The sequence below is a fragment of the Pinus tabuliformis genome, chromosome 4_2 (genome assembly GCF_031772625.1).
Source record: "Pinus tabuliformis cultivar Carrire ecotype Pingquan chromosome 4_2, CPIR1, whole genome shotgun sequence".
Lineage (NCBI taxonomy): Eukaryota > Viridiplantae > Streptophyta > Pinopsida > Pinales > Pinaceae > Pinus > Pinus tabuliformis.
In genome coordinates, this window is record NC_142304.1 from 1,176,854,986 (window position 1) to 1,176,879,655 (window position 24,670).

Sequence of the window (24,670 nt, forward strand, 5' to 3'; positions counted from 1 at the left end):
TTTATAATAATCATGCAAGTAAATTTAAAGACATTTCATCATACATGTTAAACAAGATAAGCCGATAATAGTGATATATAGATATAGATAGAAGTGTGTCCAAAAATATATACATCGTCTTCGATCATAGGTTTAACACACCTTATGATCGGCAAAATGATAGTGCAAAAAGTCAAAAATGTCACATGTGACTACAAAAGTGACTAGTCAATCACTGGTGGTGCTCTCTGTACGACACCACTGCGCGGGCTATCTTGCGCAGAAATCTCCTAAACGGTCCAGGGACTGCAACCACGAAGCGCTGAAGCCTCATTGGAATGTCATCCATAGTAGTCTCAGGTATATCTGCCGTGAGACGCTCTAGATCATGCTCCAAATCGGCTAGTACTTCTGCTGTCGCATCCTGTAAGGCCGGTGCCGGTGCAGCTGGATGTCGTCTGTCGTAAGGCCGGAGATTGGCTGGACGCTGTGGTCCAACATCTGCATTTTTAAAATTTTACTGTTACTTTGAGACGATATATATGAAAAATAAAAAAAATACATAATTAGAAAACTTGTGAAAATGAAAGTACCTCTGTCATCCCATTGTTCTCCCTGTGGAAGAACCATGTCCGGATCACCTCTGAAATCCATTCCGGCATATGGAAAGTCTTGTATCACAAAAAGCTGGCCCTCTAGCCAGTCGAAGTAACTGTCAGAGAATCGAACCACTGCAGCACCCTCGTCAGGATGCCGGGCCATTACCGCAACCCATCGAACAAGCTTTGGCTCCCGAGGACCCAAGACATCAACAGTGAGTTGCTGAGGGATCAGCATAGGAACTCTCTCCAAGGCAAAGCTCACGACTAGAGGCCCATATCCAAAAGTCTTTAGTCGTCCGTTCTTTGCCTTGGTTAGTTGGCTCTTCATATGAGCCGACACAGCTTCGCACCAGTTGAAGATGGTGCCTTGGTAACAGTCAACTGCCATCCGCATTTGGGATCCGGAAGCAATGTGCAAGGCGGCCGCGCCACAAATCCTAGTGACCGTAAATGCAATAACTCTAAGTTCCGCCAGAGCGATGTGCTTTATCTCCACACCTTTTTTATGGTGAGTCCCTGGTCTGCACCACTCCTCGCGGAGATCATCAAGGGATTGGCCACCCGGCCTGGTCCCCGCAAGGTTGAGTTGCTCACCTCTGTTTGGCAAGCCAGTGAGAAAGTATACATCCGAGGGCTCTATCTCGAGCTGGTGCCCTCCAATGTAAAAACATTGATCTTGAACGTTCCATCGCTCAACTAGCCATTCCAAAAATCTTACCTGGCCCCTCATGCCCGGTATGGTCCAATATTTGTACAATCCACATGTTCTTAAGGCATCCAGAGAGGGTTGGTGGTTAATCGCAGCTTCATCGTCTTCTACGTGCTCTCTCTCTCTCCAGTCTAACATGTTTTGGCCCCTGCACATCAAAAGAGTCAATTAGAAATTAATTTGAGAAAATTTGGTGGTTTTTTGAGAGAGTTAGGGTTTTGAAATGCGCCCTTTGCGGAAGACGCACCCCGGCTTTTTAGCACAGGGCGTCCGGACGCAGCTCGCCTGAAGGCGGACTGCGTCCCCAGACCTTTTTCCCGTGTGAGAAAAAGTCGGGGGACGCGGCCCACCCGAAGGGCACCTGCGTCCGCCGAGGGGCGCATTTTGAACCCAAAACCCCCCCAAAAAATGAAACAGAGACCAAAAACAAAAAACTAAACGGATAAAAATGAAGAGTGGGATGTGTAAAATACCTCGGTGAAGCGGCGTTCGATTCCGACGGTCAGATTTTCCGCAGCAACCACGGGAAGTTTCTTGTCAAAAGCTCCTTTTTCAACCTCAACAGTGAAACGGTAAAAATGACATGGTAAAAGGTCTTTTTATAGGTTTTTTGGATGAATTAGTTCATTTTTTACCATGAAAAGATGTTTTCAAATGTATTTTTGCCTATTTTAAACAGGTATGAGTAATGTGTCGCTTTTGTGCAGGACGAAGGGATTTCAAGGGAAATTGTAATTTTTCACAAACAAAATTTCAGAGTCATCTTTTAAGCCCTTTTCTGACTCCTAAAACATGAAAAGATCGCCGAGTGTTTCTTTTTCACTCGTTAAAACGGAATTAAAAGACGGTCCCCTTTTAGCTCTTTTCTGACCGTAAAATCAGGAAAAGATTGCCGGGTTTTTGTCGTTTCAAACTCGATAAGGAAATAAAACGACGTGTCTTTGATCGCTTTTTACTTTTCAGGTCAACGATTCTATTATGAAAGTACTCCTTGGTCGCAAGATCAAGCGGTTCCCCCAGGTATTATTTTATACTTTTTCGGGCTTGAGGGACACAAATATACGAAAAAGTTCAACGTGGAGTTTCCTTAAGTTTTTCAGACTCTCTAAAAATGAAAAACGCCGAGTTTCTCCTATACTGGGCTCGTTAAACTTTTACAGTAAAGGACCTGTTCAATTACAAACAGGAACGAACCACTCCTTCCTAGGGTTCGCATTTAAACTAGGTTGGACTCGTCCGAAGGATGAGCTTATAATCAAGCATATGTTATCCTCCTCAAGCTTGTTAAAAATAAAGAGGTACTTGCCAGAAATGGTGGGGGAAAAAAGAGAAGAATGAACCTATTTGTCACCTTTTGCCTCAGAAGAAACTTTATTACCGCTCTTGAACACGACACTTTTCATTCACCTGGGTTGGGAAATCTTTTACCTCACAGTTGACTAAATCACTTTGAAAATCTTTAACCGGGTTCAGGGATCAACTTTGAGTTATTCGTCACCAAACCATCTGTTGTGTCGTTATGTGTTCAAGAGGTCTGCAAGCAAAACTTTCATCTGCAAAATACTTGTCATCCATTGACCATCCCTGAGTCAGTCCTTACAGCAACATTTCTTCAACTTGAACAATGATTTCGTGTTGCAGGCTTGCCTGCAACGGGTCGCTTTCTATCGACATCGACACATTATCTAGAAAGATGACTTAGGAATCGACAGTACCTTGAAGTCTGCATGCATCAATGGCAGGTTTCTCGCCTTTGACGTCAGTTTACATCATTGACTTTCGATCAAAGGATTCCGTGAAGTGTTCGACATCAAAACATCTATTCACATTTCACGGGTTGTGCTTGGTACTTTGAGGACCATTGACATTACTGGTGGTTTCTCTCACGCTTGTTAACAGTTTACATCATCGACTGGTAATCAAGTGGTTTCTACCATGTTCGACATCGAATCATTTAATCACATGGCTAGAATCGTACCAATTCGGGAAGTAGAAGTGAAGACCCTGGATCTAGTTTCTACCATCCAGGCTGCGAGGAGTTTTGTATTCATTATCTATGTAGACTAATCATAAACAGATGGCTGCGTCCATACTGTGTCTACAAAAGTCTATAAAAATGATGTACTGCAAGATCATTCCTATATCAGAATAGTTAGTCCATTAGTTAAAGTTTTGAATCTGAGTATGGGAATGCCTACCTCAGTGATGATATAATCTTATCCATGTATTTTGTGTTGAAAATTGCAGGTTCCAACCAGGCCATCCACAAGGCAATCCTTGAAATGATAAAGCGCTTCACCCTTCCTAGAATTACAAAACCCTATTCTATTCCAGGCTTCGCACTTTAGGGGGCAATCTGTTACACTAAAAAATGTCACCTTGACTACTTACAGTTAGTATGGCTCCAATCAACAAGTCATGCTACCCTCTTAGGCAAGTCTCATGCCTCTGTTATCCATCTCAAACTCAAAGAAGAGAGAAAGTCTTGTAAAAATCATGTTTATCTCTGGGGTCGCAGGTTCTCTCTAGCCTTACCTGCGGGGACGCTGATCATGTTCACAAAATATGCGTCCATGGACGCTCTGTATGTTAAGGGACAGGTGCGTCCCTCTGTAAAAGGCAAAATGCGCGAGTTTTATCTTGAAAAAGTTACTTGTGGTTACTTCTAGAACATTCTAGAGGTCGGTTTGATGAAATGGATGCGCCTCCAGTTGGTTCATGTATCTCTATTAAGGGGGAACCTATCCCATCAATAAGGGAGCTATCCCACCCATAGAGGGGGATGATCCCATTGATAGTGGACCTGAATAACCTCTTTACAGCACTATAAATGAAGGCATTGAGCCAGAAGGAGGAGAGGTTGGAGCTATACATTTTCTTTGGGTAAATGCTGCAGGATTTAGGTCTTCCATTAGAGCCTTTGTGAGGAGAGATTGTCTTCACTTGATTCTACTTGGGAGAGGGTGAGCTTTGTCAAAGTAGAGGAAAACCCTTGATGGACCCTGGGAGGAACTTGCACAACACCAAGGCCAGGTTGTAAGAGTTTCTTTGTTTCGTTATTAATACAAACTGGTTTATTTTTCTCAATAGCTTGTGTTAATGAGTTATTTCATGTGTTCCTTGGTCTGCATGTTGAATATATGTTTTATTATATGAAATGCAAGTGCTTGGTAATTGTTTGATTGTTTGTGGTTGCAGGAATTGACTTGAAGGAGGAGCTCATCCGGATCGTCAAGAACGGACTTCAACAACAGCGTTTTGGAATAAGGTAAGCCTAAACACTTGTAGTTTTCATGTTGTAAAAGGTGTATTTAGAGAAAGATCACTCCATTTTGTCTTGTTTGTCATTAGAATGTCTTAGACTTCTAGGAAGGTCAGTCGTGTCCGCACCCTTGACAGATTCCGTGTGACACTATGCTCTCACTGTCTACTGCTATCTTTCTTCGATATCTTATTGCTTTTTGCTCAACATCACAATTAAAGCTAGGCTTCCACACCTTAATTTTTAATTTACCATTACCTTCACTTGTACCATTCTTCCCAACCAATCTTCCTTTCTCCTTTTGTCCTCTATTTATTTTATTGGAATGTTGTTGTATGAGTCTCCACAACTCATCAATTTCTTTGTCCACTTCGCTTCTCAGATGATGAATATTATTCTTCTACAATTGGATGCATTCTTTCATAAGAACATCATAATCCATATGCCAATATTTTCCCATATACATTTATAAAACATACAAATTCCTTCTCCATTGATCCCCTGTAATAATTCCAGTTCCTTCTTCTGGTTTCTCGTTCATGACTTCATCACTTTTTACTTCAATTTCCATTATACTTACAATTCCACAAATTTCTTGAAAACTAAGAATTATTCCTGCTTGCTTAGGTACTTGGAATACCTCTTCTTCTAGTAGATTAATTTCTGCACCCTTAATGATTATGGCATCATATTTTTCTGCTTTTGGAATGTCATTTTTAGCCTCTTCCTCATCAATAACTCCCTGTTGCACAATAGTATTCTTGTTACTATCATCCCTTGAACTCATCTCTAGTTCAACAATTCCATACTGTAATTTCAACATCATTCCATCTTTCTGAGACATTCTGATCTCATCCTTCCTTACTTCAATCTGATCTTCAGAATCAACTCCTTGTTTCAATTTGACTTCACATTGCCTTGTTTCTATATATAAATCTTCACCATAATTAATCAATTCATTAAACACAAATGCTTTACCGTGTTTCCTCATTATGCCAACATTTTTGACAACTTCTTCTCCATATTTGTAATCCATGACAACTTCTTCATTCTCATTCAGTTCTGGTTGTACAGTCTAATCACTTATTCTTTGGTTTTCTTGCCTCTTCTCCAAAAGACTTGACTTATGCCACAAATCTTCCATCTCATTTGGAATTTCTCCCAAGAGCTATGCATGATCTTTACTAACTTCATTGTCTGCAACATCTGTCTTTAGTCCTTCTCTACTCTGGCTTTCTTCAAGGTCAATAATCTTCAATAATTGTTTAACATCTACAAAGTCTTCTATATCAACCTTCAGTAGCTATTCTCCTTTGGCTTCAGTCCTCAATAGTTGTCCAATATCTGCATAATTTACTACAACCATGTTTAACAGCTTCTCTTTCCTTTGCATCACAAGATTATGTGAATTTCCTACCTCTAACTTCTGAAAAATCATATCTTTACTTTTCCTTTCCCTTATGACAACATTAAACAGTTGCCTTACTTCAGTGTATCCTGCATTTACACACAAAATATTAGTTTCAAAACTATGATACACCAAGGTCTCCTCAAATAATTTCATCATCAATTCATCCAGTTGACTCCTACTTCCTAAATACACCATAAGATTCTCTATTTGGTTTGTATTAGCTTCATCAGTTTTCCTGAGAAAACTCTTTGTTGCATATTCATATGAATGGATCTCTTCCTTTCCAAAAACTTCTTTGATCTCAATAATTCCTTTGCCATCCTCCTTTTGGCTAATACTTTAGATATCATCTAACTGGACATCTTCCTTCACTTGACTGTAACGTTTCTTCTTATTCTTCATATGATTGTGGGTAGTAATCTTTTCACCTGTTGATATGATAGTTTCCAATAACTGCTTGTTTTTCCCTAAACTTACATGACCCGCAAGCATACAACAATCATCAGTTTTAAAAATACAATACCTTTCATCCTCTTTTGATGCTTCAAGCACCAATCTTCCATCATAGATCTTCTGGATTTCAGCAGATCCTCTTTGTTGTGACTCCATTTCTTCGAGTCTCTCCTTCTCTAACAAATCAATATGAATTTGTTCAAGTTCCCTGAACTCGTTTATCAACTTGCCACACCACCTCTGTTGCAATAGCTTCCACTTGACCCATTTCTTCATTCTCCATCTGTATCTTCGATCTTCATTTGTCTTTCTTTGTAGGCCCTCTGTTACTATATTTACTCCTCCTCTCATTACTGCCCAATTAATCTCTTGTTCTTCAATCTACTGTCTGTTGCTATACTTCTGCAATCTAATGCCTTCCTCAAATTCACTCTCATGTAGTTGATCATCTCTTTTAAATTGTTGGTTTCTTCCATCTTTATCCTACTAGATTAATACTCCTATTTCCTTCATGTCTCTAAGGATATAACTTTCTTGTTGCTCTTGATCTTCCATCTCACCTTCAAATAATCTCTGCTCAATTTCTCTAATTTCAACATCATATTTATTAATGCTATCTTCCGTACCTATAGTCACATCATTAACTGAAGAGTCTAAACATTTACTTAGCTCTATAAATGTTTTAGACATTTCATCCTTATCATGCATGGTAACCATAATCTCTTCTTTATCAAGTTCTGAAAGTTTCATTTCTCCTTCAGGTTCCTTGAGCAATCTTTCAAGAACTCTATTTCCATATGAAATCCTTCTAGCAGTTCATCACAACTTTCATTCTCAACTTCATTCTTTTCCTGGAAATCCTCCTAAGTTATCTTGTTTTTTTCACTATCATATTGCAAAGTTCTTTCATCAATTTCATCGGACAAATTCATTTGCTTACCTTCTTGGAATACCACTATGGCAATTTCATTAGACTTCTGGTCCATATCAACTTCATTTGACTGTCTTACACCAAACAGAAATTCATTTATGAACTCTTTCTACTGTAATAAATCAGCACCTTCATCCTCTAAAAGGCATTCTCCATCATACTTCACCTCAAGAGCTTCATTCTTGTTTGTGACAGTTTCACCAAACTGTCCATCATCCTCTCCATATCTTGCAAACATACACAAACTATGAGAATTAAAATCACAAGGCTTCATTGCCTCATCTGCTTGCCTTGTCAACATATCTTCTAATTGTTCTGAACTATTCCAATAGTTCATGAGATCTTCAGATGACCTCTCATGATCCTCTTCACCCTTAATTTCTTCTTGTTCTGGTCTACAAATGGAAACTTCCATTTCTGCTTCTGCTTCTCTGAAGTTTTCCTTCAACCACTTTACATGTCCTTGTTGTAGCCTTCTCTACAACTTAGGCCACTTCACTGGCTTCTTCTTTAAGACCCAACCTAGTCTTTGGTTCTCTTCTAGCAACATTACTAATGCATCGAGTTATTCTCTTACCGTAGCTATTTCCTTGTCAAGCTCTGCTTGACTCATCTATTTCCTATGGATTGTTTGAGCACCCTTCTCCTTCATCTTGTAGCCTTCTTTTGAACCTTCCATATGACGTTCCATAGCTATCTTCTCTTCTGTGTGAGCTCTACACCTACAACCAATCAGCTTCCTTCTATGTTGATCTTTTCACCAAGCTTCTCCTCTGCCTAGTCTCCAAGTTCTCTTTCCTTAGAACTTGCACTGAGCAATCTCGCTCTCTCTCTGGTTGCTACACTCACTACTCTTAAGGACTCCTCTGTCCCTGTCTATTCCAAGCCTAATGAGGTTTTGCTACAATCTCTAACAACTTCCAAGAGTTCTTCCTACAATCTTACTATGGTAGTTCGATGCCAAACTTTGCATTTATTCAACATGCTGTGAACTTTCGTACCTTTTTAGTCATAATCTTCACAAGCAAGGCATCCTTGCTCTGATACCAAACAATGTAAACTTTGAAACGGGAACTGATACTGTTGCCCGTTTTGTAGAGATAGCAAAAAAGTGACCCGATTTTGAAAAGGGGTGATGCAGAACACACATGTTTTGTAGAGATAGCAAAAAAGTGACCCAATTTTGAAAAGGGGTGATGTAGAACACACATGTTTTTTCTAGAGCATAGTTTTTGGCACTTTAATTTTTTCTATTTTTTTTGTGTACATTGTGTTTTAGAATGGTAGTGATTTTCATGCTGATTTTAAAAAGTGGTTATTCTGCATCAGACCCTTTTTTTAAAAGACCTATTTTTTGACTTTAACTTTTCTAATGTATGTAATGTAAATAATTGTTTTGTAAATTTAATAATTTTGGAACTGGTCTTCTTCTTCATATTTTCTTGTTTTTATTTTTATTTTTATTTTTTTTGGTAGTGAGGTTTTTATTGATTTGCATATTTAAAAAAGAAGGTCAATATTTTGCATTTTCCATATTTTACATATTTATACATTGTTAATTAAATTTTCAATCGAAATGAAATAATTGTCTCTAAAAAACAAATATAAAATTATATATAAAAAAAGACAAAAATAAAAAATAAAGAGTGTTAAAAAAAATTATCTTATAAACCATAAACCACTTTGGAAAAAAAAAAACAAAATTGAGAAATTAAAAAAAAAAAAAAAAACATTAGCAAAAACTAGGAAAAAAAATTTAAAAACAAACTAGTTTAAAAAAAAATAGAAAATTAACAAAAAAAAATTAAAAAAACTAATAAAATAAATATTAAAAAAAAAAAATTTGAAAAAATTATCTCACAAACCATAAAAAAATTTGGAAAACAAAAAAACAAAATTAATATATATATCTATCTATATATATATATATATATATATATATATATATAAACTAAGTAAGTAAAAATAGAGAAATTAAAGAAAACATTAGCAAAACTGGAAAAAAAAAATAAAAAAAAAAACTAGTTTAAAAAAAATAGAAAATTAACAAAAAAAAATTGAAAAACTAGTAAAATTAATATTAAAAAAAACAAAAATAAATTCAAATTAAAAAAAAAAAAAAAAAAAAAAAAAAAAACCGTAATTTTTATTAAAAAAATGTAATTATATTTTTTAAACATACATATTTTATTTTAAAAAAAATATTAAAATTTTTTTTTTTTTTAAACAATCTTTTTTATTATTTAAAAAAAAATTTATAATTTTTTTAAAACAATTTTTATTTTTATTTTTATTTTTTCTTTAAAAATACAAATTATTAAATCTGCGTTTTATATTCTAAAAAAATAAATAAATAAATAAAACCCACGTTTAAAAAAAAAATTACATTTCTTTTTTTATTTTAAAAAAAATTAATAAAATTAATATTCTTTTTTAAACAATTCTTTTTTTAAGGAATTTAGACTTCTGTGATCCATAACATTGTTTAGATAATCTTCAGCGAAACGCGTCGACAAAATATTGGTTATGTGATTTCGTCGAACATTATCTAAACAATTCTTTTTTTATTAAAAAAAAATTATAACTTTTTTTTTAACATTTTTTTTTGTTTTTTATTTAAAAATATAAATAATAAAAAAAATAATGCTTTTCTATATATATATATATATATATATATAGATATATATATTTATTTATTTATTTATTTATTTAAATATTAAAAAATTATTAAAAAAAAATTAAAAATTTAAAAAATTCAAAAAATTAACATTTTTTTTTAATTATTAAAAAAAAAAAATTATGAGCTCCGGCCGCCCATGGGTGGCGCGGCCGTGGGCGGAGGGGCCTACTTGCAGGCCCTCCGCCCATGGCCGCACCACCACGGGCGGCCAGTGGGCGGCCCGTCGATTCCGGGAATCGACGGGCCATCCAACGGCCACCCGTGGTGGCGCGGCCGGTGGGCGGCCCGTCGATTCCACGATGGTGGGCGGAGGGGCCTACATGCAGGCCCTCCACCCACTGCCGGGCCACCACGGGCGGCTGGGGCTCATAAATTTTTTTTTTTTAATAATTAAAAAAAATGTTAATTTTTTGAATTTTTATTTTTTTTAAATAATTTTTTAATATATATATATATATATATATATATATATATATATATATATATATATATATATATTAAAAAGTCATTATTTTTTTATTATTTATATTTTTAAATAAAAAACAAAAAAAAATGTTTAAAAAAAAGTTATAATTTTTTTTTAATAAAAAAAGAATATTAATTTTATTAATTTTTTTTAAATAAGAAAGGAAATGTAATTTTTTTTTTTTAAATGTAGGTTTTATTTATTTTTTAAAATATAAAAGGTAGATTTAATAATTTGTATTTTTAAAGAAAAAATAAAATAAAAATAAAAATTGTTTTAAAAAAATTATAATTTTTTTTTTAAATAATAAAAAGGATTGTTTAAAAAAAAATTAAATTTTAATATTTTTTTTTTAAATAAAATATGTATGTTTAATAAAAAATAATTACATTTTTTTTTTTAATAAAAATGACGTACTTTTTGTTTTTATAATTTGAATTTATTTTTGTTTTTTTTAATATTAATTTTACTAGTTTTTCATATTTTTAGTTAATTTTCTATTTTTTTTTTTAAACTAGTTTTTTTTAATTTTTAATTTTTCATTTTTTCCAGCTTTGCTAATGTTTTTTTTAATTTCTCTATTTTTACTTACTTAGTTTATATATATATAGACATTAATTTTTTTTTGTTTTCCAATTTTTTTTATGGTTTGTGGGATAATATTTTTTAACATTTTTTATTTTTTTTATTTTTATCTTTTATATATATTTTTATATTTGTTTTTTAAGTAATCAACATTTTAATCTTAATTTTAGTAGTTTTTTTTGTTTTTGGTTAATTTTCTATTTTTGTAGATCTAGTTGGTTTTTAATTTTAATTTTTTGTTTTTTTTTGTTTTTCCTTAATATTTTTTATTTTATTTTTCTATTTTCACCTACTTAATTTAAATGTTTTTTTTTCTTTTCCATTTTTTTTGGGCAATTTTTTTTTATATTTTACAAGATAAATCTTTTTCTTTTTTCTCTCCATTTTTTTTTAATATTTTTTTTTACTATTTAATTGTTTATTGTTTTTTTTTTTTTTTTTAGTTTTTAGTTCTTATCATTAATTTTGTTTTTTTTACATTTTTATGATTGACTTTTTTTTTTTTTTTTTCGTTTTTTTTATTTTATTTTATATTTTCCTTTTAGTATATATTTTAATCTATGTTTTGTTATTTTTTTTTTTATTTTTTTTTTTTTGTTTTAATTTAATGTTTTTCGGGTTCATGATAAAAATTTTTACACCATTATTTCTAAATGTTGAAATTTTACTTTTGAAAAAAAAAGTGTTCTCCTAGCATCAACACTTTTCGTTTTGAGGGTGTTTTTTGGATATTTTTTGCTCAAAAAAATTGTTTTCACCGCCATTTTTAAACCATGTTGAAAATTTACCCAAGAAAAAAAAAGTGTTATTCCAGCATCAACACTTTTCATTTTTAGCACTGTTTTTGATGTTTTTTCGAGGTTTTTTTGCCAGAGTTCTCGTTTTGAGTTTATAGTTCCTGTTTCATAGTTTACATTGTTACCACCTAATGGGGTTAAAATTGCACTCAGGCGATAACCCGCTTCATATACCAAACACTAATCAATACCCGTGGTTTGTGCCCACAACTTTTATCGGAAGCGTTCTCATTTGACGGGTTTCACAAAGAACCTGGCCAATCAGCAACCATCAGAATAGAATGAAACTTGACCAACAAGCGTTGACCCCACATCCTACACATATGAACGGACCTCAAATAAGAATTAATTCCATTCCATAAACTATCAGGTCTTCTCGAATTGTTAAATGATGCGCAGTTCTCTGCGCGATCAACATTTGATCGATCCCGCGACGAATGACCAAGATCATCGGATCTCAAATAGATTTAACCTTGCTATATAAAACCCCATCAGGTCTGAAATTCAAATTAACTTTTGCGCATGTTCGCACCCGATATCCATCCACTCGCGGATTCAACGGACGATCCGATCACCTTTGGACTTCAACTCAATTAAAATATGGCTCATAACATCATCGGGTTCGTTTTTTGGAAACTTCTTATGGCTTTTGAGGCCACTCGACAATCTGCTTACCGCCATTGAATACCACGTTCGCTACTTAACGCCATCGTGTATATGCCATAGATCGCCAATTTTAATCGTCGACCTATGAGATCTGACAGCTCCTATGTATCCTCCAATCAATTCCTCATTAACTTGGTTTCATTTGCGTTTGATGGTTTCTATGTTAAACTGCCTTCATCTGCCATACTCTGATTCAACATCCATATAACAATTAACTATGATATCTTGGTATTTGTTGGATCGCCATCGATCCTACAGTGATCGAAGGATGACCAACATGCCTACAGATGGAATTTTAGTCCTCTACGCATATACATATAACAGAACTTCGAAAATGGCACAATACACAGTTCCTCAATCTCTCCGTGTTCGCCGAAGTCCACCTGGATACATATGTTATACAGAATCACTAATGTAACCATAATTTATCATTTATATTGAATTCACACCGTCCACATTCAGAATTAACTCTCTGTATATAACATATAAACACATAATTACATGTTTGAGGCTCTCTGTCCCTCTCTGGCCTGATTTTTCTAATTAGAGCCTCTGTTTCTTCTAATCTGCCCATAGGCTTACAATTCCCTCATGAATCCTCTCGAATCCTCTCGCTCTGTCCTTTTAGAAAATAAAGGAAATACAATATACTTAAGTTAACCATCTCCTCTACAATTGGGGAGAGACTATACATTTAGAAATAAAATCCTATCCTAATATGAACAAACTAAACTACTTGGCTCGATCTCCACGCAGGGAGGATAAACTTGCCGTCTATTCTCTCTTTTCCTTAGTATTTGGAAACAATATAACTACTTACATACTTTGCAATTTATAGAAAGTAAGTAACCAATTCTTCTTCAAAACTTTTGTTAGCCACAACATGTGACCACACCATCACATTGCTGGCTAGGCCTAGATGCTCCTGCATCATAAATCAATAGAAGTATCTAAAATTTTTGTATTGTTGCACACTGATTGTTGATGATCATTTGTTACTTGTGAATACCATCACTGAAATTGTTTTGCACAAGTAAATGAAGGGACCCTTAACATATAATTGTCCTTAATAGTTTCTTCAAGGATCCTTGCATATATCTTCTAAGGAAACATTTCTAGGATATTACCATGGTCCTCTAACCTAATTGAGGAGAAATTCATAATGTTGTTTAGTATTTCATAATGAATTTTCATCCTTTAAGGCATACTTATATTGGCATTACTTCATCGAACTAGAGATCATTAGCTCCAAATAAAATTTTTGATACAAAGCTTAATATAAACTTTTCAACTAGGCCTATACTTGGTCTTCACTTGACAAGTGATCATAGTCTACAAGAATGTTGCCAAAATAATTTTAATCTCAAACAAAATCTATTAGAGAAATAATACATATCTTGCAATGCAATAAAATTCCACTAGACTTATTGAACTCAAGACACCTCTATTGGCCTTTGTCACTAACTGAGGCATCTCAAACTACTTTGGATCACCTCCTGAGTATAGGTATTTGTATCTTTCATTTGAGGTCTTTCGACCTAACTGTAGCAGAACTGAGGCCCTTTTTGTACTTTCTCAAATAACCTCATCCTTTATCCTTATTTTAGATTTTCAGACTAGAGATTTTAATGTCTTAAACTAAGTTAGGTAACCTTAAAGTATGAATTGACATAGCATTTGCTTAAATAGTGAATCTCAGTCTTGAGTGGTAAACTTTATTTTGCAAATATCACCAGTAACTTTTGTTTAATCTTATGAGGCATCTTAGTCTTTCTAAGATAACACATTCTATCACAGAGGATTACAATCTCAAATAAGTCTTCTAGAGATAATATCAAATAATTCTTAGATATATTAAACCTACTGACAATCAAATTTGAATTCTTTTGGCCTCTTTTCAGATTCTATTAGGCCCATGGCTTAGCCTGAGATTCTTCGACCCTCCTAAAGTCTATTGGATTCCTACAACCAACCCTGAGACTTTTTTGGCTTGTACAAGATGGACTGAGGCCATTCAATCCCTTGTCACAGGCTTCAACCTTTTAACAAAATTTAGACTTGTGGTCTCAAATTTGTTCATAGAGGTAGGTTTTTCCAACCTTCTTCTAGGGCGTAGATAAAGAGACAGATCTTGGCCTCTTTTTGGATATACTCCTTCCTTCTCAGAAATAAACTAGGATTACTAGGGCTAGAACAAACCCTATAGGAACAAGCTAACTTCTTCAAGGTTTCTTGCATACCCTTACTCTGAAACCATGTTGTTTTTTCAAGGGTATTATAAAATAATAATTACTTCTAATGATTTTATGTTTTTCATACTTTCATTCATCATTAGGTAATTACACAAAATACATCAAGAATAACATTTATGAAAATAGAATAATAAAGTGATAGCTAAACAAAAGACACAAGCGTTTACCTTGGGAAAACCCGCATAGGGAAAAACCGAACAACCTTTTTCTTAGAGAATTATTCAACTCAACAAGAGATACATCTAAATCTTTAAGTAAATAATATTAGTTAAATTGACCAACAAAATAATCTAGATAAAATCTGGTCTACCCTCATGACAAGTCATGAATTTTCCCAACAAACTCGCCCTGATTTGATTTGGTAGGGCCAGATTTCTTCTCTTGTGCTTATAAGAACTCAGACTTGTTGCTCAGTAGTGCCCAAAAATTCCACACGTGAGAAACTGCAGAGAGAGAAGGATGTCACACATGTGAGGTCGAATAAGAGAGAGAAAAACTTGGTCAATTGCTGGAGAACTTCGACCTTCTTCTTCTTTGTCTCCTTCATCTAGATGAGGAAAAAATATCTTCTTACGAGAGATCCAAATTATGCTTGTTGAGGAGGTTGAATGACACATATATAATGATCCTAGGAGGATGAAATGGTGTGTCCTTTCATTGGGGCTGACTTGAAGTCGACCTTACATTTTGGAGACAAAAATTCAATATTTGAAAATTCATAAATCCCTCTTTTTGAAATTGACATAAAGAACATACCTTGTATTTATTATTATATATATTTGGAGGACTAAAAATATTAATTATGAAGACTAACCATAACTACAAAAATTCAACACCCTAACCACTTAGCCATTAAAAAGAATAGCAACTCATCCCCTTTACATTAAAACCACCCCACTTAAATTTTGTTACAATATCATTTAAAAATATATAAAAAATAACCTTCCTTATTATTTTTTTACAATATTAATTAAAATATATATAATAACAAAATAGTATATTATTTCTTTTAAATTAATAATAACATATATTTTTTATTTTTCTCCTTTCCCATTAAAATATCCATTTTTGAAAATTTTTATTTATTATTTTATTATTATGTGTTTTCATTTGTCATTATCCTTTTTAATTTTTATACACAATATTGGTTATTAACTTATTATTAATGGCTGGATTGGTGCTTAATTTTCTTAACATTATAATATATTCTTTTATTAAGAAAAGTCAAGCACCAATAAGAAAACGTGAATTTGTATTAACATTTATAACATAACTTGACGTTCAAGTTTCCAACTAATCAGTTATATTATAAAACATATTTTATATATAATAATCACGAAGACTTAAGAATTTAATTATGATTAATTTGATATTAATTATATATAATTTATTTATATTTATTATATATTTTGAAATTTGAATTATAGTATTTTAATTATAGGTATATATTAAGATAGATTTATCTAGCTAAGAAGGATTAAATTTCGGCATTCACTTTCTTTTTTAGTACAAATTTTGAGGAAAGATTTACAACTCCAGAGATTTGATCTCTTTGGGTGCTTGATAGATTGAGACTTAAAATATATCTAGGCCACTTTAAATTCTATAAATAAAATGTAAAGTTAAAATGATATATTTTTTTGGTCAAAAGAGGCACTCTCCAACCCAATATGGTAGAGATGTTGTAATATTTCACATTTTGACTCATTAAAAATAAATAAAATCTCCAACCCATAGAGTTTCCCACTCAATTCTTAACCCGTGGTTCCTTTGTATTCTACTCTAATGTAAGCTAATAATTAAACCAGCCTAGATTCATATTAATTCCAAATCAATCTCTCTCTTAAGGTGAAAACCTCGTTTAGGGTGAAAATTAAAATGATATAGTTTTCATATTTAATTATATGATATAAAAAAAAATATTATAGAAAATTTTAAAATATCACTCCCTAAAACACAAAAAAATACATACAAATTTTGATTTTTCACCCACATTTACGTGGAGTCTTTCACCCTTTAAATAGACTATATTCCAGAGGAATACATGTGAGTACATAATATTTTACAATATGGCTGCCATATTGGGTTGTGGAATGCCTCTTAGCACAATAAATTTAAAAATGAAAAACATATGTTTGTCTTTAAAAAGATATTTTTATTTTTATCTATTTTTTAATCAGGAGAATTGTTAAACCTACTACTTATCATAGAGGAGATCTTGGATGAGTGAGACTGCCAGTATACTCCTTAACTTAACCCAACTGCTAAAGAGACTCATTATATAGATAAACCAATATTTGAGTGGGGCTTTAAATTGATTGGAAAACACCTTTTGGTGCGAGATGTCCACTATTAAGTCTAGTTCTATGTTTTTTTTTTTTCCTAATTATAAGTTGCAATGCAATAGAGATAAAGCATCTACACCTCTACAAGCTCAATCAATCAAATCCCTTAGTAAAGAAATTCCTTGTTTATAATATAGGTGATATTATGGTCAGAAGTAATTTGATTATTAAATGTGCTTAAGGTTTTTAAATATACATTGTTGGAAAAGAATAAAATTAAAAAAATAGTGTAAAAAATATAGAACTTCAATTAAACATAACTTATATTATCTAAAATGTTTAGAAACATTTTAAACTCTACACATATTTAACCAGAGTAAGAGTGAGTATATTATTAATAGTGAGTGTAAAAAATATTTTTGGGAGAAAGCATATATCAATTTTAATGTGGAACTGTTTGGAATCACTTACTATGGTTCATCGTGAGGACATATATGGATAACTTGAGACAGAGAATTAATAAACCAGCATATATCCATCCTAAACATGGATCTAATATGAGCCGAGAGGGATCCAATTTCTTTAGGTGCAATTTTTTTATGAGCCGATATTATTTAAATGTTTTGTATATTTTTTAGATTTTTTTACAAAGATGAATAAAATTTCAACTTTCATGACAAACGAACAACTTTACACATCATAGTGGGGTGTAGAATGAGTCTCCAAGCTCAATTAGCCTCTTAGCTCAATAGTAGAGATGCAACCCTGAGACAACATTAAAATTGATATGTGATTTCATCGATTTTTTTTTATTTTTATTTTTTATTTTTATGATAAATAATGAGTGTATTAGTTAAATAATAAAAAGCATTAAAATTGATATGTGATTTCTTCGATTTTTTTGATGATGATGATTAACGTCCACTCAGACCAAGCTTTGGTCTACCGGACCTAAAGACACGAATTATTTTTTGTTTGATTTAAGATTTTATTCATATGCTCAAAAAGTTTGGAGAGAAGCCTCAGAGTTCACTATAATTTTGACACTGTAAAAGGCTAGGAAGGTCAGTATTCCAACAAAGATTATGGAACTGAGATCTAATGTGGTTGTATGGGGGCACTCTAAGAGGAAGTTGAGGAAGTAGTTTTCATGTTTGATGTTCATATTCTCACAGAGATGGTAGATCCTTTCCATCCATGGTGTTTTAGGAACTGCCCAACTACCCGTTTCACTATGGAGCTCATGAGAGTTCCTTCTAATCTTGACTATATTAATTTTATTCTTTGAGCTAGTTAAAACATAGAGATACTTTTAATCTTCTAGGGTGGGGTTGATGACCTCCTTATAATATCTTAATTTTATTTTAGTTGCTAAATCTTTCTCATACCACATTTTTTCTTTGAACTTAGAGGTAACAATATTTTTAATATTATTAATGTTTTGCAATGCAACATTCTCATTGATCTCCCAAAGGTTTAACCATATACCAACCTGGTTTGAGCCTTAACTAGTTTTGGCTGGAATTTAAAGCTAGCTTAGGAAGTCTATGGTCTCCTTGTTATTGAGCTTGTGCTTGTACAATAGAAGCCTAGTCATAGCCAGCCTCTCGATACGGGAAAGACCCATTTCTATAAAGAGAATAAGATAGGGTGTATTGCTTTTAATTATATATATATATATATATATATATATATATATTAGAAGATGTTGAGATTTTGAATGCTTGCATGTCTTTTTGTGATGGCCCAGCCCTTGGTGACGTGGACACACAGTCACGTGAGACCACGTGGTCTCACCTCAGGCCCGGTGGTCACTTTATGTGCGGACAAAACTCCCACGGTTTACCCGACCCTCAACCCAAGGCTCATTAATTCACACCTCTGCCGGTTTAAGGGTTTAGTTACCGGCTGGTTCCGTCAACTCCCGCCTTTGTTAAACCCTCAGGTCTTGCCTTTGGCTCGTTTCCGCCTATCACTCGGCCGCTGCTCTTTCTGTAATCCTGTGGCGATGCTTCCGGTTTCGAACCCTGGTCACTGTGACATCCAGCAGATGAACTCTACATTCGGTCAATGGCTACACTGGTTGCAGTTTCTGTTGAGGAGCTATTCCTCTGTCTTCGATGCTGTCTGTCGATTTGTGTGGGCCTGTATAGCTCAGGGTTTCTGTTCTGAAGTTATGGTAAGCTGCTTTATGTCTTGTGGGTTCACTGTATAAGTGTTTTCACTCTCTGTCACTGAGCTATATTCTTTGTACAGGTAGCTGCGTCCTTGAAGCTGCCGCTCTTCCAATCTCTTCCCGCCCTTGAAGGTAAACTTTCGTGCTATGATTCACCCGGTTTGGTTGTCTTTTATCGACACTTACAGGTTCTGTGCCGTTTACAGTTTATGGAATGGGTTTCTGCCTCGACAGCTCTCCGTCGACCTGTGGGTGAGTTCTTTCACGCTTGCATTTGTCTGTTCCTTCGTTTTCTGTATGTTGTTGGTGGTTCTAACCTCTCGTTGCTTCTGTGTACAGGTTTGAACCAAGGGCTGGCTCACGAGGGTTCCGAGCTGTGCAGTCTTCACATCTTTCTAGGCCTCGTACCCTTTGCAAACGGGTAGGGTCTATTCCTGTTACAGTTGCCTGTAGTGTGTTTACTATGACCGTGGTTGTAGATCTTAGTTTGTTTGGGTTGTTAGGGTTTGGCCGTGCCTTCTGCCGGCGTTTGCAATCTCTGTACTCTGCTCTTTTGTGTCAGTCGATGGTTGTCATATAGCAAGGGTTTGGAACTTGTGTTTCTTTACGGCGATGCCGGGGTTTGTTACATGAAGTTGTAAGGCTTTCGTCCTTACTGTACACAATGACTATGAAATATTTAATTTAAGTTAAATGGACACAGTATGGTTGGTTTGGTACCTTTTTTGTAATCTTGTATATGGACTTTGCGAGACCTCGTTCTCCTCGTGCTTGGCATACGGGTTCTGGTTATTACAGTTGCATTCTGACTTTCCTTGAATGCCTGTAACGCTCTCGTTCTTGTATTTGTTCTGCAACTTTACGTTGTTAATAAATCCACCTTGCTCATACGCTGTGTTGTGACCGCCTTACTCTGTCTCGTTTTGTATGCTGGTTCTGGTAATATTATGGTCTTGATTCAAAGTCTGTAACGCTCTTGCATTTCAACAATTTCTCCTATTTTAATTTGCTTTTAGATACAGTAATACACAGTAACAGTTATGTGCATAATAATGAAAAGAGTCGTTAGCAATAGATTATCTCAGATAAAATAACAGTATTTCTGTACAGAGGGTTTCTTGTTCTCGTTTCTATTTCTTTTGCTTTTCATGAAGGGAAGAAGTCCCTGTACAAATGTTTATTTTCCTTTTTAATCTACATGGATACATAACTAATTGATAAACTGCTCTACCTGAATTCTAACTGTCATTTTAGTTATTCTTTAACAAAAACTTAACTAAACAGTTTTCCCTTCCTGGGCCTAAACAACTTTGTAATCTAAAATGCTATGAGATAAAAGGAAATAAAACAATAGTTAAAAAAAAACAATAACCAACTCGGTGGTCTGTCCACCCAATCCTGTAGCCTCTGACTTGTTTCTGTTCTCCCGTGAGTCGTCAATAGTCATTAGTCTCCTCGGAGCTGGATGCTCCTGCATCAGGCTCCCGGGGTGGCAAAAAGTCATGGCTCCGTTCCATGAGGTCGTCAATAGAATATCCCGCCTTTTGTATCTGCGTTGAGTTGAGCCACGAACTGTCCTCTATTGGACAGTTCTTCCACTTGACTAAATATCGCAGATACTCTTTCCTGCGTGTGCGTCTAGCTACCTGCGTATCCAGAATTCTTTCGACCTCAAGGGGTGGTGCTGTTGGCAACTGTCTCATCCAAGTGTCTTCTCCATGGTTGGTGTTCTGTGGCATTGTTGCTGCTGCATCATTCTCCGAACCAGCGACATAGGGAAACAGATCTGCCACGTTAAAAATTGGAGAAATCCCAATTCCAGGTGGCAACTGTATCTCGTAAGCGTTCGCAGAAAACTTTCGGACAATTTTGCAGGGACCGATCTTCTTGAATTTCAATTTATTGTACTCCCGTTTTGGAAACCTCTCCTTACGTAAGTATGCAAGTACTTCATCCCCAACATTAAATTGTACTTCCCGACGCTTTGTGTCAGCTCGTTGTTTATATTTTTGGCTGCTGTCCTGCAATTTCAGCTTGACTTGTTCGTGCAAGTTGCTCATAGCTTGAGCAAATTCTTCCCCATCAGCGCTCCGTTTCTCAAGTTTCCCCAAATCTCGCAATTCATGCACTCCTCGCGGATGCATGCCGTACAAAATCTGGAACGGACTGTACCCGGTGCTGCGGTTAGGTGAATCGTTGTACGCGAACTCTGCTTGAGCAAGTACACGGTCCCGCGTTCGGAAATTTTCCCCTGTTAAACTTCGAAGTAAGTTTCCTAGGCTTCTGTTCACTACCTCCGTCTGACCATCAGTCTGAGGGTGGTAAGCGGAGCTGAACTGCAATTGAGTATCTAACTTTTTCCACAGAGTTCTCCAAAAGTGACCAGTAAATTTGACATCCCTGTCAGAGACAATGGATTTCGGGAGTCCATGCAACCGAACGATTTCATTAAAGAAAAGATGCGCTATATAAGTAGCATCGCTGGTTTTCTTACACGGTACAAAATGTGCCATTTTTGAAAATCGGTCAACTACAACCATTACTGAATCGAAACCTCGTTGTGTCTTCGGCAAACCCAGAACGAAGTCCATGCTCACTGAATCCCATGGTCGGCTTGGAATCGGCAATGGCGAATAAAGACCAGTATTTTGACTGTGACCCTTTGCTAGTTGACACACTTTACATCTGCTCACGTACCTCTGCACATCCCGCTGCAATTTCGGCCAGAAATAGAAATGTCGTACCTGAGCAATCGTTTTGTCTATACCAAAGTGTCCAGCCAGTCCTCCACTGTGCTTTTCCTGTACAATATTTTCCCGCATAGAACAGTTGGGTATGCATAACTGTCCTCCTTTGAACAGCAATCCTTCCTGCAGATTATAGTCTAGCCACTTGTTGTCATTTCGTAACAGTGGGTTTTGGCAAGCCTCATAGGCTTCCATAAACTCAGTGTCGGTCGGATACAGCTCTTTTAGGTGTTCAAATCCCAAAATCTGCATCGTGCTTTCCTGGAGAAGCAACGTCCTCCTACTGAGTGCATCTGCTACTTTATTTGATTGTCCGCTAATGTGTTTCAGTACAAACGTGAAACTTTGCAAATACTCAACCCAAGCTGCATGTTTATGATTCAATTTGTGCTGCTGCATAATGTACTGTAACGCAGAATTGTCAGAGTATAAGAGAAACTCGTTACCTAACAGGTAATGTCTCCAATGTTTCAAAGCCTGCACAACGGCGTAAAACTCCTTGTCGTAGGTTGAGTAATTTTGCTTGCTTTCATTTAGCTTTTCACTGAAATAGGCGACCGGTCTGTCCTCCTGGCTAAGGACTGCCCCAATGGCTGTCCCAATGGCATCACAACGAACCTGAAAAAGTTTGTTGAAATCAGGTAGCCTCAATATCGGTCTCTCTGTAATCTTCTTTTTCAGAGTTTGAAAACTACTTTCTGCTGCTTCAGTCCAGTGAAAAGGCTGATTTACCTTCTTAATTGTGTCCAGCATAGGTGCGCAAATCTCGCTGAAATTCCTGATAAATTTTCTGTAAAAGCTGGCTAGTCCATGGAAACTGCGGACTTCAAACAAGCTTTTTGGAGAAGGCCAGCTAACTATAGCTGCCACCTTTTCTGGATCCATCTTCAATTCATTTTCTGCAATAACAAATCCCAGATATACTAACTCTCGCTGGAAAAAGGTACACTTTTTCAGGTTAATCAGCAGCTTGTTCTGCTGTAACTTCCTCAACACACTCTGTAAATGCCTGAAATGCTCCTCCTTAGTCTTGCTAAAAATCAGAATATCATCCAGGTAAACTATTACAAACTTACCATTAAACTCCTTCAGTACCTCATTCATCAATCGCATGAATGTGCTGGGAGCGTTGCTCAATCCAAATGGCATCACCAGCCACTCATATAACCCTTCGTTTGTCTTGAAAGCAGTCTTCCATTCATCTCCTTCCCGAATCCGGATCTGGTGATATCCACTTTTCAAATCAATCTTCGAAAAATAAGCTGCCCCACTCAAGCAGTCCATCATATCGTCCATCCTAGGTAAGGGAAACCTGTACCTAACAGTAATTTTGTTAATAGCCCTGGAATCTGTACACATTCTCCACTCTCCTCCTTTCTTTGGAGCCAAAACAGTTGGTACTGCACATGGGCTCATGCTCTCCCGAATCAAACCTTTGTCCAACAACTCCTGGACCTGTTTCCTGATTTCTTCATGGTCCTTGGGACTCATGCGGTAAGCTGCCTTATTCGGTAGGCTTGCTCCTGGTATAAAGTCGATACAGTGACTAATACCTCTCCTTGGTGGTAATTCATCTGGAAGATCATCTACCACAATATCCCCAAAATCCTGCAGTAGCTTCTGTACTTCTTCAGGTAAATCTGAAACCTGTGTATGAAGTACCACTGTCTTTGGTCTCCTTATGACAGCAAAATTTATCTCGCTGTCCTCAATCTGTCTTATAAACTCTTTTCCGCCTAACAGCAGTGCTTTCACTCCACTAGCTTCTGCTGTATTTTCCTCCTTGATGGGTACAAGCGTATGCTTGATCCCATCTTTCACAAACTTATAGCAGTTGCTTTTCCCATCATGAACTGCACTTCTATCAAACTGCCAAGGTCGCCCCAACAGTAGGTGACAGACATCCATTGGCATGACATCACAAAGGATTTTGTCCTTGTACTTACCAATCTGAAACTCCACCTCACACTGTTCGTCAACTAACAGTTGATGCCCTTTTTGCAGCCATGATACTTTGTAGGGAGTGGGATGTTTTAACTTCTTTAATCCCAGTTTTTCTACCATCTCCACAGCTACTAAATTGTCAGTACTCCCACTATCTATGATCAGTTTACAACATTTGCCTCGCGACTTGCAGACAGTGCGAAACAACGCTTTCCGTTGATCTGGTTCTGCAACCTCCTTTGCTGGTTTCAACAGCACTTTATTCAACACCAAGGCTTCACCTGTCTCAGGTGCATTTTCCGCTTCTTGAGGTGTTGCCTCAGCATCCTCTGGCTGAGCAACATAAGCTCCTCTTCCACCTGCTGGTTCACCTTCAGGACATTCATACGACTTGTGTCCCCATTTGTGACAGCGATAGCACTGGACAGCTCCCCTGCCCCGACCATATCCTCGCCCCCGCTGAGGTGGTCGTCCTCCTCTAGTGCTATTGTCTTTTTCTGCTGCTCCAGCAGATTTAGAGCTGCTGCTTTCTTCACCTGAACCTGCACCTCGGCCTCTTCCAAACATCTTACCTTTCCCCCTGCCAGTTCCACCTCCTCTTCTGGCATTTTGCTTCCGGTTAATTTTCTCCTCTGCCTTCAGCGCAAACTGATAGGCTTCATCCAATGTCCGGGGTGAAAGGATACCAATTTCATCCAAGATTTCCCCCCTTAAGCCATTTACAA

The 24,670-nt window shown here is 35.7% G+C and overlaps 1 protein-coding gene across 1 annotated transcript; it reads left to right on the plus strand.

The window, feature by feature from the left end:
* The first annotated feature begins 19,059 nt into the window (after window positions 1-19,059).
* On the plus strand, window positions 19,060-19,679 carry LOC149173861 (uncharacterized). The gene is made up of 3 exons (XM_089426852.1): window positions 19,060-19,257; window positions 19,335-19,506; window positions 19,594-19,679. The coding sequence occupies exons 1-3, from the start codon at window positions 19,087-19,089 to the stop codon at window positions 19,677-19,679; spliced, it is 429 nt and encodes a 142-aa protein (XP_089282978.1). The 5' UTR covers window positions 19,060-19,086.
* Window positions 19,680-24,670: the final 4,991 nt, after the last annotated feature.

What these genes read in the sequence shown, in the direction of transcription:
- LOC149173861 (XM_089426852.1), top strand. Translation starts at nt 19,087, where the DNA reads ATGCTTCCGGTTTCGAACCCTGGTCACTGTGACATCCAGCAGATGAAC. An exon ending in GTTTCTGTTCTGAAGTTATG is followed by an intron (nt 19,258 to 19,334) that starts GTAAGCTGCTTT and finishes TTCTTTGTACAG; the next exon opens with GTAGCTGCGTCCTTGAAGCT. An exon ending in AGCTCTCCGTCGACCTGTGG is followed by an intron (nt 19,507 to 19,593) that starts GTGAGTTCTTTC and finishes TTCTGTGTACAG; the next exon opens with GTTTGAACCAAGGGCTGGCT.